This window comes from Biomphalaria glabrata, chromosome 3, assembly GCF_947242115.1.
Source record: "Biomphalaria glabrata chromosome 3, xgBioGlab47.1, whole genome shotgun sequence".
NCBI lineage: Eukaryota > Metazoa > Mollusca > Gastropoda > Planorbidae > Biomphalaria > Biomphalaria glabrata.
This window is the reverse complement of record NC_074713.1, coordinates 735878-754884: the sequence shown is the minus strand read 5'-3', so window position 1 is coordinate 754884 and position 19007 is coordinate 735878. Positions and strand designations below refer to the sequence as shown.

Sequence of the window (19007 nt, the reverse complement as noted above, 5' to 3'; positions counted from 1 at the left end):
TGTTCAGCCATCACTAAATAGCGGCGTATGCTACGCCGCGGGTCGGCTCGCTTTCTTTATTTAGCATTGTTAGCCACACATTGTTGTGTTGTTGTGTTGACAAATATAAGCGTTTGATCCTTGGGCACTTTGCAAACCCTTGTTCAGTTACTTTCCACGATTACAACTAACTCTGGTTCTCTCAGAGTATTGCCACATAATTGGCTTAAGTACGTTAAAACTATCAGCCAAAAACCACTAACCTCTTGTGATGCTTTTAATATGTTCCAGTCCGGCAAAAATAACTTAATTACGTAAGACTAATTACCCTAAGAATAAATGGCTGTTTATCTCCGGTAAAATAGTAAAACAGCATTTAGAAACTAAAACCCCTGTCTTCTAAAATAAAATCTCTCTCTTTCTCTCGCCTCGAAACATCATGCGCACACAGCTAATATCAACTCTCTTTGCCTGTCTGTCTGTCTGTCTGGTAAATTTTTTGTACACTTTATTTCTCCTACATCCATTCCAGGATCAAGTTGAAACTTTACAAAACATAAATCAATCAATAATTTAATCAATAAGTGTATTTATTATTGTTAATTTAATATTCTGTTTGGTATCTAAAACGGGAAATAAATGCTACTAATATAGAAGTGGCTGTATATGTGGATTTATTTCCCTTAATTACGTTTAATACACGTTTTTTTCTCCCACTTCCCGTTCTCGGATTAAGTTAAAATTGTGCCTAATTATTTATTGTCGATGGCAGTACAAGAAACAATAAAAAAATGACCAATCAATAAATCAGTTAGCGGTAAATAATTAAATTTGCTTCCTATATAAAAAGGAAACTTATTCTTACAGTATCGTTCCCTTAGATATGACTTTTTAAAAATTGTGTTTGTAAACCCTCCTAATTTCCTCGAGAGTACGTTGACCACGAAATTCGTATTGTCGATGGTCAGTTTCTTCCTATAGAAACTACCGTAAGACTGAAATAAGGGATCTAAAAGTTTAGACCTTATTGATCTTACTCTCTAAGTCTTGAATTGTGACAGGGAAGTACAGATGAATATTAAAGCGACCTTTCTAATGGCTGTAAATTTTTTGACACGCTTTTATCGTTGTTACAGATTTCTATTATATCTAGAACTATAGAAACTACCTCACGAAGTCAAGGTCCCCGGGGTTCACTTAATAGCTCGGTCAAAATAAACACAGAACTTTATTACCCTTGATCGCATATATCACACACTGGCCTCTGGCCTTGTCTAAAAAAACGAACACACTTCCGGTTATTCGCGTATACGCTCCACCTAACATATTTCCCCCTTTCAGACCTTGTGGTCTCTAGGGCAGATGATATAAAGGTCATCTGATTCTGTGGCCTACGGATAACAAGGGTGTCATGTGACCAGCACAACGACCAACCGCCTTTACTTTTTCCCAACTTATGTTAGGTACCCATTAGAGCTGGGTGGACTCAGAGGCGCCCAAAAATCCCGAAATTAAAAATCCCAGTTTTAACCAGGATTCGAACCCGGGACTCCCGGTTCAGAAGCCAAGCGCTTTAACGCTCAGCCTCCGCGCCACCTAACATATATAAGTAAATTCACCCGTGACAACCATTTTTGTCTTTCTGTAAACCCCCTAAACAAAAAAATTAAGAAATTTGTCATGAATCTTTTGTTGTCTGCAGTATTTGAAAATTACCGCCTTTCAGAAGACGATGAATTATTTCCTAGCTGTCCCAAGACGTTATGTCATACCATCGCAACGAAATACACAAGAAATCCAAACAGGCAAAATTCACTGTTTAAAATCTCTACAGAAATCACGTGACGCCTTCTGTTTAAAGACGTGTCAAAAATGAGGCCAATTTATTCGTATGTGATTTTATTTTTCGGAAAAATCTGGCAATAGACAAAGAGAAGATAATCCTTTATTGATACAGCTATAGTCCAATGTGTTCCATTGTAAAATAAAAAATTGACTACGAAAAAGTGTGCTCATATGTGTTTGTGTGTGTCACATGACTTCACATTTACCAATTACATTTCATTAATTAAATATTTTTGACTATTTATAGAATTTCAAATTTTTTTTTCTTTTGTGAAAAAAAAAATAAAATTTTCCCGACCTTTTCCCTTTATACAAAAAGTACCGGATTGGATACAAAACTCTAAACTCGTAACTAGATGTCTCTATCGCAAACAATGAAGACGACACCCTATAATTAGTGTCATTCCACTAGTAATAAGACTTAAATAGTGTGGTTTAGAGTAGAACTCTCCCATTGAAAAGATCGATAATTGTCTCCTACTATTGATTGTTCCAGTAATACTTTACTTCAACATTTATAGTAGCTCTCCAAAACTCTGTGCGGTCTTGAGCTCTTGGCGCTGTTTGGTTTAAACCAGTGCTTCCCAAACTATTTCCTTAACTCTTTCTCTCCGAACTGACGATACCAGCGTTGATTCCACCAGAATGTGGTAAATAATTACGGAGAGAAAGAGTTAAGGGAACACTTCGCAAAATCTGAGTATTTCGCGGAACACTTTGCTTATCTTTTTTTTTTTTTTTGGAGAGATTACTATCACGTGGTGGCCTGCTCATGAATTATTCCAGTGGTGTGTGGGGCACCTATTCAGGCCTTGAGGAGCGCTAGGGGTTACGCTGTACACAGTTTGGGAAACACTGTTTGCGCTTTAGGTTGTCTTTGTTTCCAGGACTCTACAGGGAAGCAGAGGTTTCATCTGGTTCTGTTTGCGGTAAAGATGTTTGCTTGAGTACATGATGTGGTAGTAGAAGGAGGGGGGGGGACGTCAATGCTGGACAGGCTTTTATCGCCTCGTGGGGGGGGGGATGTCAATGCTGGACAGGCTCTTATCGCCTCATTTCAAAGCAGTTCAAAATTTGTATAAAGGCTAAAGTATACTATAGAGTCTATTCTACCTGGTCGAGTGGCATGCGCTCTGAACTGTCGTCTAAATGGTCCTAGGTTCGAACCCTGCCCACCGCCATCTTCCGCCGTCCTGCTGGAGTTTCTGTTTTTTTTTTTGTCATACTTTTGACAATTCTTTAGAAATTAAGATTATTGCATTTTAACCCAAACCTCCCTCAGGATGAAAAAGGGGGGGGGGGGTGCGATCGACAGTGTTCGAATTGGGATCATATAGACAACAGCTATTTAGTAAACATTATAATTGGTCGTTTCTATTCATCAAGAACACAACCAATTCTGTTTCAACAAAAAAATTTTTGCTTGATATTTATCTCATTAGGTTTTCAATGCCAAAAATCTATGCCATACCTCAACATTTCTATGTGTTTCAATGGTCGAAACCATTTCTTTGTGTTTCAAAGGTCGTCCTAATGATTTGTCTTGCACTTAATGTTACGACATTTTCTGGTGTTCTTGGTTTTCACTTGTCTATTCCGTCCACTTAGTGCAGACATCTTGGTCCAAAATAAAACGCCTTGCAAAGCATTTTTCCCAATAATTCAAGCATTGATTTCACATCGCCAAGTGTTGCGCGCCATTGTTCAGGAGGAAACAACTATAGAAAGTAGCTTGGAGGAAATGATGTCCCTTTTCCGGAAACATTTTTAAAGTAACGTCCCTTGGAGAGAGTTCTGCACTAGGGTGTATAGTGGACATTATGTCTGGGCATCGACATGAGTGGCCTTGACGTCTTCGTGGTTGGGTTTTTCTGGTGCAGTGCTAATTAATCACGTGACATAAAACTCGCTTCTCTAATGATCCAAGTCACCCTTTCATCTTTGAAAACATTGACACTTGTACATGAAGGGGTTTAGTGAAGGGACAAAGGGACCAAATTGAGTTAAACTTTTGCCTGTTGTAAGTTTAACAAAAAAATTTTTCCGGCATTTTACGTCTGCAGAAATCGTTCCCCCTTAAAACTTTTGATGTTGTTAAATCGAAACTCTCAAGTTCGGCCGCAACTTGTCCATTTAAAATCAGCCTTGTTTGAAATAATGAATCACAGAGAACAATTGAAATTGATAGTTGAATAATCTCATTGCTTAAGAATATATTAGGATTGATTTGTAGCCTTAACAAGCACAATGGATTCTTCCATTATTATGACACAATCTCATGACACAATTTGATGACACAATCTCATGACACAATGTGATGACACAATCTCATGACACAATTTCATGACACAATCTCATGACACAATTTCATGACACAATCTCATGACACAATTTGATGACACAATCTCATGACACAATCTCATGACACAATCTGATGACACATTCTCATGACACAATCTGATGACACAATCTCATGACACATTCTCATGACACAATCTCATGACACAATTTGATGACACAATCTGATGACACAATCTGATGACACAATCTCATGACACAATCTGATGACACATTCTCATGACACAATCTCATGACACAATTTGATGACACAATCTGATGACACAATCTGACGACAAAATTTGATGACACAATCGCATGACACAATCACATGACACATTCTCATGACATATTCTCATGACACATTCTCATGACACAATCTCTTGACTCAATCTCTTGACACAGTCATTCACGCAACGAAACAGAGGCTTAAGAGGTCACAAGCAAAACATTATGTTAGAAAACGGGGTGGGCGTTAAAATGCGGGTAATTTTAATGGAAGTAAAAATAAATAAGCAAATCTATATTTAAAAAAAAAAAAAAACTAAGTGAAGAACTCCACTTTTACTACTACCACTACTACTACTATATAACTCAATAACACAATATTTCCCTTTTTCGATATTTAACTAAACAATTAATTATCAATAATTATCCAATTGTTTAATTTTTTTGATTGATTCATGTTTGTAAGGCACAATAAATAATTGTGGAAAGTTTCAATTTGATCCGAGAATGGGTGGTGGAGAAATAACGTGTACAAACAAAACCCCACATATTTAGCCATATCACTTAGAACTGAAGGATTAATTTCCCTTGTTGGTATCAAACAAAATTATTAATAACCAGTAATTGGTAGACTAATTGGAGTTGTTTTTTTAGCGGCCCCCGAAAGGGGAAAAGACGCTATTAGTTTTGTGCGAAATGTCTGTCCGTCTGACCGTCTGTCCGTCCGTCCCGTTTAGATCTCGTAAACTAGAAAAGATAGTGAAAATCCGACATCACAATATTTTAGGCCATTCAAAGTTCTGATGCAACGGCTACTTTTTTTTTTCTGAAAGTGAAAAATCTAATTTTTAAAATCATTTATGCAAGCAGTTTTTTTTTAAATAGAAAAGGCTAATTAGTATGCATTATAAGTTAGACCTAATTTAAAACGAATAGTAATCTTGTAAACTTCATTTTCCTGAATTTTCTTTTATATTGCGGTAATATAAAAATGTTATAGTTATGAAGTATTCTTTGTATTATTACTAATATAAACTAATATGTTATGTGTTTTCTTTAAAAAGTCTACTCGATGTCCATGATGAAAATCATGAATTGTGCTTTTGAAACTATGCCTTCACAAAATTTTCTTTTTTATTAAATATTCTTTGTATTATTAGTGATATAAAATAATATATTATGTCTTTTCTTTTGAATAAAATCTTATTTAAAAAAAAAAAAAAAAAAAAAAAGACATCAGTTAGGCCAGAGGAGGCGCGGTGGCTGAGTGGTAAAGCGCTTGGCTTCCGAACCAGGGGTCGCGGGTTCGAATCCTGGTGAAGATTGGGATTTTCAACTTTGGAATCTTTGGGCGCCTCTGAGTCCACTCAACTCTAATGGATACCTGACATTAGTTGGGGAAAAGTAAAGGCGGTTGGTCGTTGTGCTGGCTACATGACACCCTCGTTAACCGTAGGCCACAAAAACAGATGAACTTTACATCAGCTGCCCTATAGACCATAAGGTCTGAAAGGGGAACTAGTTAGGCCAGGTTCACATCTAACTTTCCATTCACTTTCACCTATCCTTTGATCTGCGGGACCGTTGGGGCACTACACAAGATCTGTTAGCATTCTTTCTCCATTCTATCTCTCATTTGTCTTTGATATAATTTCATTTGGATGTTCTTTCTGAAAATATTGAAGACTGACTGGGTGGACCACTTCGGGGGCCGATTTTGAGTTTGTGTTTCCATACAAAACTTTTATTAATTCATGATTTATTAGATACAATAAATTATTGTGGAAAGTTTCAACTTGATCCGAGAATTTGTATACTACGAGTGACGTGTTCAGCATTTTTATCTGACAGTCAGAGTCTAATATTTAAAAAAATTACAAAATTAAAAGATGAAATGCCAATGTGGCAATGTCATGAAAATAAAACGGATCTGACCAATCGTAGCTCAACTAGTATGACGTCATCTCCCATTGTTCTAGTACTTACGAAATACTCGCCGGTGTTGGAGATCTCCTTGAATGATGGGGGAGAGGTAACGTAAGGATGAAAAGGGGGGGGGGTAGTTGAAAAGGGAGTGGACAGTGTTGATCTCGAGATCAGGTCAACGTGGGTGGACATCTGTTTCTCCCAGTGCGTCTGTTTGTGTCTCTGTGCGTGTGGAATGATAAAGAAGGCTGGATTGATCGGGCGTCCATGAGAGTAACCTTAATGAGATGTTTCTCTGATGTAAAAAAAAACAAAAAACGGGGGAAGGGGGTTTGAAAAGCTCGAGAGTTTTTGTTTCATTCCGTCAGGCATGACAGACCTCTTGTATAGTGTGTCCAATGCGAAGGCCGTGTCAATTTGAAATGGTAGGTCGTCGACAGATCATTAAAAAAAACAAGTTCAGCAAGGGCGATAACTGTTTGTTTACACGAATTTTTCTCTCGTGATTCTCATGCCCACGTATGTCTGTCGTGACGAAAACTAAAGCGCCGCTTCTAGAAACGATATTATTCAGCGCTGTGTTAAATTTTCTGCAAATTTTGTCTAAATGGTTCATTATGCATACACCCTTTGACCTATCCTATGTTGCAATAACCTTTTCTAAAAATTCAAAATTCTTAATACCCTTGGTTTCGTGACAATTTCTTGCTGATCAAACACTTCAAAAGCTCAAAGCGATATCTGACAAATCTTCAACTGCGTATGTCAATTATCTCCCTTTTAAATTATCTACTTGTGGCCGGACCTCGGTATTACCGTGACCCTCTCCTAGAGACCTAGACGCACTGGTGGAGGATTTTTTAACAAACTGTAGGGGCAATGAAATGATACTTCATCTTTAAATGTAAACAAATGACTGATAAGAAACTAATAATTATTTGACTTATATGATGATCACATTTTACATGGTTAATGTCCCTTTTAGAAGTATAAGATGTACTCTAAAAAGGTTTGCAAAAATTGAATTTTATCATTCTAAAGATCTCAAACAAAGAAAAACATTTTTAAAAATACATAAAATATGCAATACCTCCGTTGTACAACTTTTAAATAAAATAGAATAAAATAAATACATTATTTTTTTTAATTACTGTAGCCAGTTATCGAACTCATACTTTTGGCACCGTCAGCTTGATGTACCAACGATTAGGCCAGAGCTACTTTGAAAAGATCATCTGTTTCTCTGGCCCATGGTAACTAAGGTGTCATGTTGCCAGCACAACGACCAACCACCTCTCCTTTTCTCCAACTAATGCCATTTACCCATTAGTGTTAGGGGGGGGGACTCTAGGGAGGCCCCCAGAAAAATTATGATCTTCAAAATTCATCGTGATTTGAACGCTAGACTCTTCGCTCGGAAGGAAATTGCTTTATCACTCAGCCATCACGCCCACTATTGCTTATTTTACAACATTCACCTCTTTCATAAATTTATTATTACTGCAGAAAAAAACGTCACTGTTATTGAATGTCCTTCTATTGAAGGAATTGGCCACTGAAGATCTTGACCATTGAAGGTTTTGACTATTAAAGATCTTGACCATTGAAGGTTTTGACTATTAAAGATCTTGACCATTGAAGGTTTTGACTATTAAAGATCTTGATCATTGAAGGTTTTGACTATTTAAGATCTTGATCATTGAAGGTTTTGACTATTTAAGATCTTGATCATTGAAGGTTTTGACTATTTAAGATCTTGACCATTGAAGGTATTGACCACTGAAGATCTTGACTATTGAAGGTTATGACTATTTAGGATCTTGACCATTGAAGGTTTTGACTATTAAAGATCTGGACCATTGAAGGTTTTAACTATTAAAGATCTTGACCATTGAACATATTGGCCACTGAAGATCTTGACCACTGAAGGTTTTGACTAATAAAGATCTTGATCATTCAAGGTTTTGACTATTAAAGCTCTTGACCATTGAAAGTTATGACTATTTAGGATCTTGGCCATTGAAGGTTTTGACTATTAAAGATCTTGACCATTGAAGGTTTTGACTATTAAAGATCTTGACCATTGAAGGTTTTGACTATTAAAGATCTGGACCATTGAAGGTTTTAACTATTAAAGATCTTGACCATTGAACATATTGGCCACTGAAGATCTTGACCACTGAAGGTTTTGACTAATAAAGATCTTGATCATTCAAGGTTTTGACTATTAAAGCTCTTGACCATTGAAAGTTATGACTATTTAGGATCTTGACCATTGAAGGTTTTGACTTTTAAAGATCTTGACCATCAAAAGATTATACATGACCATTTAAGTCTTTTTTGTTTGCCAACAGAAGGGGTTTGATAAGCTCGAGAGTTTTTGTTTCATTCCGTCAGGCATGACAGACCTCTTGTATAGTGTGTCCAATGCGAAGGCCGTGTCAATTTGAAATGGTAGGTCGTCGACAGATCATTAAAAAAAACAAGTTCAGCAAGGGCGATAACTGTTTGTTTACACGAATTTTTCTCTCGTGATTCTCATGCCCACGTATGTCTGTCGTGACGAAAACTAAAGCGCCGCTTCTAGAAACGATATTATTCAGCGCTGTGTTAAATTTTCTGCAAATTTTGTCTAAATGGTTCATTATGCATACACCCTTTGACCTATCCTATGTTGCAATAACCTTTTCTAAAAATTCAAAATTCTTAATACCCTTGGTTTCGTGACAATTTCTTGCTGATCAAACACTTCAAAAGCTCAAAGCGATATCTGACAAATCTTCAACTGCGTATGTCAATTATCTCCCTTTTAAATTATCTACTTGTGGCCGGACCTCGGTATTACCGTGACCCTCTCCTAGAGACCTAGACGCACTGGTGGAGGATTTTTTAACAAACTGTAGGGGCAATGAAATGATACTTCATCTTTAAATGTAAACAAATGACTGATAAGAAACTAATAATTATTTGACTTATATGATGATCACATTTTACATGGTTAATGTCCCTTTTAGAAGTATAAGATGTACTCTAAAAAGGTTTGCAAAAATTGAATTTTATCATTCTAAAGATCTCAAACAAAGAAAAACATTTTTAAAAATACATAAAATATGCAATACCTCCGTTGTACAACTTTTAAATAAAATAGAATAAAATAAATACATTATTTTTTTTAATTACTGTAGCCAGTTATCGAACTCATACTTTTGGCACCGTCAGCTTGATGTACCAACGATTAGGCCAGAGCTACTTTGAAAAGATCATCTGTTTCTCTGGCCCATGGTAACTAAGGTGTCATGTTGCCAGCACAACGACCAACCACCTCTCCTTTTCTCCAACTAATGCCATTTACCCATTAGTGTTAGGGGGGGGGACTCTAGGGAGGCCCCCAGAAAAATTATGATCTTCAAAATTCATCGTGATTTGAACGCTAGACTCTTCGCTCGGAAGGAAATTGCTTTATCACTCAGCCATCACGCCCACTATTGCTTATTTTACAACATTCACCTCTTTCATAAATTTATTATTACTGCAGAAAAAAACGTCACTGTTATTGAATGTCCTTCTATTGAAGGAATTGGCCACTGAAGATCTTGACCATTGAAGGTTTTGACTATTAAAGATCTTGACCATTGAAGGTTTTGACTATTAAAGATCTTGACCATTGAAGGTTTTGACTATTAAAGATCTTGATCATTGAAGGTTTTGACTATTTAAGATCTTGATCATTGAAGGTTTTGACTATTTAAGATCTTGATCATTGAAGGTTTTGACTATTTAAGATCTTGACCATTGAAGGTATTGACCACTGAAGATCTTGACTATTGAAGGTTATGACTATTTAGGATCTTGACCATTGAAGGTTTTGACTATTAAAGATCTGGACCATTGAAGGTTTTAACTATTAAAGATCTTGACCATTGAACATATTGGCCACTGAAGATCTTGACCACTGAAGGTTTTGACTAATAAAGATCTTGATCATTCAAGGTTTTGACTATTAAAGCTCTTGACCATTGAAAGTTATGACTATTTAGGATCTTGGCCATTGAAGGTTTTGACTATTAAAGATCTTGACCATTGAAGGTTTTGACTATTAAAGATCTTGACCATTGAAGGTTTTGACTATTAAAGATCTGGACCATTGAAGGTTTTAACTATTAAAGATCTTGACCATTGAACATATTGGCCACTGAAGATCTTGACCACTGAAGGTTTTGACTAATAAAGATCTTGATCATTCAAGGTTTTGACTATTAAAGCTCTTGACCATTGAAAGTTATGACTATTTAGGATCTTGACCATTGAAGGTTTTGACTTTTAAAGATCTTGACCATCAAAAGATTATACATGACCATTTAAGTCTTTTTTGTTTGCCAACAGAAGGGGTTTGATAAGCTCGAGAGTTTTTGTTTCATTCCGTCAGGCATGACAGACCTCTTGTATAGTGTGTCCAATGCGAAGGCCGTGTCAATTTGAAATGGTAGGTCGTCGACAGATCATTAAAAGTAAGTTCAGCAAGGGCGATAACTGTTTGTTTACACGAACTTTTCTCTCGTGATTCTCATGCCCGCGTAGGTCTGTCGTGACAAAAATTAGAGCGCCGCTTCTAGAAACGATATTATTCAGCGCTGTGTTAAATTTTCTGCAAATTTTGTCTAAATGGTTCATCATGCATACACCCTTTGACCTATCCTATGTTGCAATAACCTTTTCTAAAAATTCAAAATGCTTGAATCCTCTTTACTGTTACAATTTTCGTGTTGTTCAGATACTTCAAAAGCTCAAAGTGGTATCTGGCGAATGCTTAAATCTGCGTATGTCCATTATCTCCCTTGAAATTATCTACTTGTGACAGTTCCTAGTTTTACCGTGACTCTCTCCTAGAGACCTAGACGCACTGGTGAAGGATGTTTCAACAATCTGTAGGGGCAATGAAATGATACTTCATCTTTAAATGTAAACAAATGACTGATAAGAAACTAACGATTATTCGGCTATCGCTGTGATCACATTTTACATGGTTATGTCCCTTTTAGAAGTATAAGATGTACTATAAAAAGGTTTGCAAAAATTGAATATTATCATTCTAAAGATCTCAAACAAAGAAAAACATTTTAAAAAATACATAAAATATGCAATACCTCCGTTGTACAGCTTTAAAATAAAATAGAATAAAAAATTTAATTATTTTTTTAAATTGCTGAAGCCAGGTATCGAGCTCATACTTTGGCACCGTCAGCTTGATGTACCAACGATTAGGCCAGAGCTACTTTGCAAAGATCATCTGTTTCTCTGGCCCATGGTAACTAAGGTGTCATGTTGCCAGCACAACGACCAACCACCTCTACTTTTCTCCAACTAATGCCATTTACCCATTAGGGACTCTAGGGAGGCCCCCAGAAAAATTATGATCTTCAAAATTCATCGTGATTTGAACCCAAGACTCTTCGCTCGGAAGGAAATTGCTTTATCACTCAGCCATCACGCCCACTGTTGCTTATTTTACAACATTCACCTCTTTCATAAATTTATTATTACTGCAGAAAAAAAACGTCACTGTTATTGAATGTCCTTCTATTGAAGGTATTGGCCACTGAAGATCTTGACCATTGAAGGTTTTGACTATTAAAGATCTTGACCATTGAAGGTTTTGACTATTAAAGATCTTGACCATTGAAGGTTTTGACTAGTAAAGATCTTGACCATTGAATTTATTGACCACTAAAGATCTTGACCATTGAAGGTTTTGGTTATTAAAGATCTTGACCGTTGATGGTTTTGACTATTAAAGATCTTGACCATTGAAGCTCTTAACTATTACTATTACAATCTTGACCATCAAAAGATTATACATGACCATTTAAGTCTTGTTTGTTTGCCAACAGAATTTTCGGAGATCGAAAACATCTCTTGTTTTAGCGTTTACTTTAAAATCAAATAAATGCCCCTTGAATGACCTTTGAATTACCCTTGAATGACCTTTGAATGACCCTTGAATGACCTTTGAATGACCTTTGAATGACCTTTGAATGACCCATGCCTTTCCTAAAATGAGATCAATGTATTCTATAACCGTCTGTGTCTTCTCTCAGAACAGATCAAAGCTGTGCAGCTAGCCCTGGAGTACGTGCGTCACGTGGAGACCAACCAATGCACGGGCGGCACAGGAGAGATCTTGACCTTGACATTCGACCACACTCCGTGGATACAGTACACAGAGCCCGCGGTCAGGACCGCCAATTTTCTGACCAAGATCCTTGCACTGGACGGTGACCTGTCGCAGTTTGACGAGTCCATCTATTACTCCATGGTCAGTGTTTCTCTTAGACACACAGGTGTGGACATTAGCTAGTTAGGCTCGTGTCGTCATCTCATATAAATATAACTTCCTTCTCAGCACGAATGTGGTAAATTATGTGATGAATTGAATGTGGTAAATTATGTGATGAATTGAATGTGGTAAATTATGTGATGAATTGAATGTGGTAAATTATGTGATGAATTGAATGTGGTAAATTATGTGATGAATTGAATGTGGTAAATTATGTGATGGATTGAATGTGGTAAATTATGTGATGGATTGAATATGGTTAATTATGTGATGAATTGAATGTGGTAAATTATGTGATGAATTGAATGTGGTAAATTATGTGATGAATTGAATGTGGTAAATTATGTGATGGATTGAATGTGGTAAATTATGTGATGAATTGAATGTGGTAAATTATGTGACGAATGGAATGCGGTAAATGATGTGATGAGTTGAATGTGGTAAATTATGTGATGAATTGAATGTGGTAAATTATGTGATAAATTGAATGTGGTAAAACGAATGTGTTTGATGTATATGTAGTGTATAGAATGTGGTAAATTATATGTGGTGAATTGGGTGTGGTAAATTATATGTGGTGAATTGGGTGTGATACATTGTATGTGGTGAATTTAGTGTGGCAAATTATATGTGGTGAATTGGGTGTGGCAAATTATATGTGGTGAATTGGGTGTGGTAAATTGTATGTGGTGAATTGGGTGTGGTAAATTATATGTGGTGAATTGGGTGTGGTAAATTATATGTGGTGAATTGGGTGTGGTAAATTGTATGTGGTGAATGGGGTGTGGTAAATTATATGTGGTGAATTGGGTGTGGTAAATTATATGTGGTGAATTGGGTGTGGTAAATTATATGTGACGAAATAATTGTATTACATTATGTGTGGTGAATTGAATGTGGTGAATTAAATGTGGTGAATTGTGTTCTTGTCATGACAACTTAGACAGAGTTGGCGTGGCGTTATACTTTAATGTCTGTGTCTCTCCAAATGTCTTTCCAGGTACGCAACAATGTTCACGGCGACACACTCATCTATGGATCCGCCATCGCAGTGGAGCCCGGGGTGATCCCTACCAAACCAAAGTACTGCCCCTACGCCTACAACAACAGAAGCAGCAGCACAGTGACCGCCTTCGACATCGCCATCAGCTACGACTATCAGACGAATACGACCGAGTGGTACCTGGGAGCCAAGGACAAGGACAGGTCAAATGTCACGATAACAAAAGATGTCGTACGATCTCTTAAGTGAGTACACGGGGCCCCTCTTTATCTGAAAGTGAGGGCCCCTTCCTAATAGGTCTTTGAACTGAAGTTTTTTAAAAGGTCCCTATCGAGAGTACGTTAGTTCGTCCAGTGTTTCCTCCTGATAGATCATTGAAAGTCCTAACTAACAAGTTATCAAAGTAATTATTATTGTCTTGGAAGACAAGTGTTTTACTTCTTGTTAGGTCTTAATGTAAGTATTCCTTTCTGTTGGGTCTTAATGTAAGTACTCCTTTCTGTTAGGTCTTAATGTAAGTACTCCTTTCTGTTAGGTCTTAATGTAAGTACTCCTTTCTGTTAGGTCTTAATGTAAGTACTACTTTCTGTTAGGTCTAAATGTAAGTACTACTTTCTGTTAGGTCTTAATGTAAGCACTCCTTTCTGTTAGGTCTTAATGTAAGTACTCCTTTCTGTTAGGTCTTAATGTAAGCACTTCTTTCTGTTAGGTCTTTAATGTAAGCACTCCTTTCTGTTAGGTCTTAATGTAAGTACTCCTTTCTGTTAGGTCTTAATGTAAGTACTACTTTCTGTTAGGTCTTAATGTAAGTACTACTTTCTGTTAGGTCTAAATGTAAGTACTACTTTCTGTTAGGTCTTAATGTAAGCACTCCTTTCTGTTAGGTCTTAATGTAAGTACTCCTTTCTGTTAGGTCTTAATGTAAGCACTTCTTTCTGTTAGGTCTTTAATGTAAGCACTCCTTTCTGTTAGGTCTTAATGTAAGTACTCCTTTCTGTTAGGTCTTAATGTAAGCACTCATTTCTGTTAGGTCTTAATGTAAGCACTCCATTCTGTTAGGTCTTAATGTAAGTACTCCTTTCTGTTAGGTCTTAATGTAAGTACTACTTTCTGTTAGGTCTTAATGTAAGTACTCCTTTCTGTTAGGTCTTAATGTAAGTACTACTTTCTGTTAGGTCTTAATGTAAGTACTACTTTCTGTTAGGTCTTAATGTAAGTACTACTTTCTGTTAGGTCTTAATGTAAGCACTCCATTCTGTTAGGTCTTAATGTTAGATTTCTGTTAAATTTTGATTCTTTTTTCTGTGAGGGGTTCAAGCAAGTAATCTTTTTTGTTGGGTCTTGATAAAAGCACTTCTTTTTATTAAAAAATACGAAAAACATGTCTATATGTAACCCTGCCGGACCAAGTAAAACAAAGGACGTTTGGGCCACGAGGCCTTCATCAGCTACAAAACAAACAAAAAACAATTAACACAAAATAGTCTTAAGTGAACTTATCTGTCCGATGTTGTTCTCTATAGAGGCAGAAAAGAAATGAGCTACGCTGGTGTAAAAGCGCGGGAAATCGGAAGGGGGCGGAGATGTCAGGCAAAGATGAATGGGAAAAGGGGGGTACCGTAGTGTTAGTGCCCATCACGTGTTAAATAAAAGTGTGCTGGTTGTTGATCCCGTTAGGTTGGAGGGTGCCTGACATGTAAATAAGTTTGTTTTCGATCTGCAGACGGGTGTTTTTGTCGTTGCTTTGTATGTATGGCAGTGACGAGAAGGTCGGTGGTACCCCTATGATGTGTGTTATTCTAAGCCCGTCTCTATCCTTTTGTTAGTACTCTTTACTTTCAGCTCACCAAAATGAATGTTTCTTCCTAACCCTGTACTGTTAATGTTCCTTCTAACAGGATTGATTCTCCCTCATGTGAAGTTCGTCGTGGAAATAATTGTTTGTTTTGACATGTTTCGGATGTTCCTTCAGAGTTGAAGATAGTTTACTTCCTAGTCCAAACCTCCCGCAGGACGACGGGGGATGGGAGCGGGCAGGGTTTGAACCCTCGACCGTCGATAAATCCGAACGACAGTTTCTCCTAGATGTTACTCTGGTCGAATCGTCTCAAAGGTTCCTTCATCTTTCAAACGATGTTTTCAAACAACTTGTTTCCATGGGTCTGTGTATGGCTATGAAAGAGATTCGTTTCTCGGTTTATTGTTAACCAAATAAACCTTGAAACGTGATAAATATTTCTGTTTACAAAGGAATGGACGAACATGTGACTGAAAACTTTGCGAATGAAAAAATTTATGTAAAAAAATGGCAAGCGAACTTGAAATTTGGTTGTTAATCAATTTTGGTTTTCATTACCAAAAAAATCTGGGAATAGGTCTTAGGATTGATTAACCCCCTCTCGCCAATTCACTGTACTATATTGTTATGACTTTGCAATGCGCACCACCATCCAAGATAGTGCAGAAAGAAGGTGCGCACTATCAGTGACCAGACAAGTCGGATGTTGACATAAGAGACTAACGATTTCCGCCCAAGTAGAGACAGCCAAGATGGAGACGCTGTACTCAAGGCAGATGCCCCTTTGTGTTTGTCATGTCCTCTTGTAAATAAACGTCTATGTCCTCGTTGAGTTGCCTCACTTAAGTTATTACAATATTGTTTTTTCTCACACTTCGAGAAAGAACATACCCCATTCACCTATTCAACAAGGGGACAAGGTACTTCGTTCTGAGGACCATCCGTAGGACTTGAATTAAGCTCTCTGGTAACCTTGTACATGTCAAGTTAACAATGGTTTATTACAGCTTGGAAACCATGAGATATTTCAGGACAGAGTTTGAAGTCACTAAATGACATCCTGAAGCACTCACACACACACACAGATACACACACACACACACACACAACGCAGACAAAAGGAATAAAGGGCAATAATTCTCTCAGTTGGAGAGGGAAAGTAATTAGACACTGCTTGTTATTTCCCTTTTTGGCTGGGAAGAGAAGAATCAGATTTCTTTTTTTTTAAAGTGTTTATGCCTCGTTTCTCACTTTCTCTCTCTCTCTCTCTTTGTTTTTATCTGCCTTTCTCTCTGTCGATCGTTCTCTTTTATATTTCATCGTTCTTTTTTTATAATCTCTCTCTCTTTGTCGCTCTCTCTCTCTCTGTCGCTCACTCTCTTTCTGTCACACTGCTTTCTCTCTCTCCTTCCCTTTTTCTCCATCTCTTTCTCCTCCGTTTCTCTCTCTCTCTCTCTTTCTTCCTGTTGGTCTGTTTCTCTCTTTCTCTTCCTCCGAGTTGCTCTCTCTTTTCTACATCTCTCGCTCTCTCTTTCTTCCTCTTGCTCTCTCTCTTTCTGCTTCTCCCTCTTTTTTCCCATCTCTCTCTCTCGCTCTCTCTCTCTCTTTTATTTTATTGTTCTTGTTATAATTCATTGTCTGTGCCACTCTTCTTTATCTCTTTCTCTGTTGTTCTTTCTCTCTCTCTATCTTTCCTTCATTCTTGTTTTACATTCAAGTTCATCTCACACACACACACACACATAAACAAACAAAAACTCATCGATTGCTTTGTGCTTCATTTATCATCACACACACACACACACACACACACACACACACACACACTCATAAACAAACAAAAACTCATCGATTGCTTTGTGCTCCATTATCATCTCTCTCTCTCTCTCTCTCACACACACACACACAAACAAACAAAAACTCATCGATTGCTTTGTGCTTCATTTATCATCTCTCTCTTTCTCACACACACACACACACACACACACACACACATTGTCACCCCGACGTCGTCCAGTGGTGTAATGAGACTCAAGTTGACCTATCATTGGAAACGCAACAACAATTTACACTGTTTTATTTAGCAGACGATCAAATGGCAGACAATCGTGTCGTTCTTTTCGCGGCTAATGACGTCAATTTTTTTTTTATTTAGCCTTGGGATTTTCTTGAGTAGCGTTTCTGTGTTTCTGGGCGTTACCCTTTATCTAAAAATAGAACAATACGTCTAAAATATCATTGATCAAGTGTTTATCTCTAAACGTCGTTCTGTGAAGCATAAGTTTGTTGTTTTATTTTTAAAAAATGTTTTTGCATGATATTGTACTAGACAATAAAACGGATATTCACATTTGACTAGAGTAACACCTTTAGTAAAATCACTAAATTTAGAAAGCCTTCAGGACAGAAGACTTAAAAGTAAAGTAGCAAATATACATAAAACAGTGAACCATAATCTTCAAATACAAAAATAAAATTTAATAAAATACTCTGAAAGTCACAAAGATAAAGGCACATTCCTCGTCCCATATGCTAGGACAAATTTGTACAAATACTCCTTCTTCCCTAGTGCTATTAGAGCATGGAATGGGTTGCCTGAGCTAGCCAGGAAAACCAGTGACTTGGCAGAATTGAAGTCATTGGTTAATATGCATGACTAAATGCATGACGCGTAGGACGTAATCATTTTCTTTTTTGAAGTAACGTCTGTATTATATAAGATAAGATAAGATAAAAAAAAAACAAGAGAAACATAGAAAAATACTTTAAAACAACAACAAAGCTTTTATGAAGTTTAGATGTATCAGTTTGGGTCAGTCTTGTAATTAAGTTTGTAATAGATCTAGAGTCCTAGACCAACAACAATAAATCTTTGCGATTAATACTATTTTTACCAATTGTTTTTTTGTTTAGCAGCTATTTCATGCTTTTAGATTTCTCAATAGGCTACTATCTTGTCGCTTGTCTGGACCAGTTGAGAAAATGAGGGAGGGGGGGGGGTAGAAAGAAAGGGATATTATGGGATGGATTTGACCGTAATTGGTTTTTAAAAGCATTTACAAAAATAAAAGCGGAAAGATCTGAATTGGAATTCCTGGCTCACGCGTCGTCGGACCGACGTGCTAACTACTCTGCTAGTGAGGTGCTTGTGACTAGAGAAGATTGAATAGTTGTTTCAATTAAAAGCGGCGACCTATAAAGGGGACTAATTCAGCTTATACCATCACTTCGGTCAAGTAATATTTCTTTCCCTTGTTCGAGATGCCAAATAAAATAATTCATAACCAATAGTTAATTAGCTAATTTGTTATATTTTTTTTATCATTTGTTCTTGTGTTGTCAGGTAAAAGAAATAATTGTGCAAAATTTCAGCTTAATCCGAGATTGGGTGTGGGAGAAATAACGTGCACAGACTTTTTACCATACAGACAGAGTGAGTTGATATAAGCTTTGTTAAAAATATATATTCAAGTGCATGAGCTAGAAAAATCAAAGGGAGATTAGAACTGGTGATACACAGGACTTGTTTCATTAGGAAAATTTTCCTACTTAAGTTT

At 36.9% G+C, this 19007-nt stretch overlaps 1 protein-coding gene across 4 annotated transcripts in view; it reads left to right on the top strand.

Annotated features, from left to right (window-relative positions):
- LOC106072738 (probable G-protein coupled receptor CG31760) overlaps positions 1–19007 on the top strand; it is a 70528-nt gene that overhangs the window by 15561 nt on the left and 35960 nt on the right. For all 4 annotated transcript variants that reach the window (XM_056024751.1, XM_056024753.1, XM_056024752.1 and 1 more), the window contains exons 2-3: positions 12411–12628; positions 13650–13897. In XM_056024751.1, coding sequence (XP_055880726.1) covers positions 12411–12628; positions 13650–13897 — 466 coding nt within the window. The remainder of the gene's footprint in view (positions 1–12410; positions 12629–13649; positions 13898–19007) is intronic.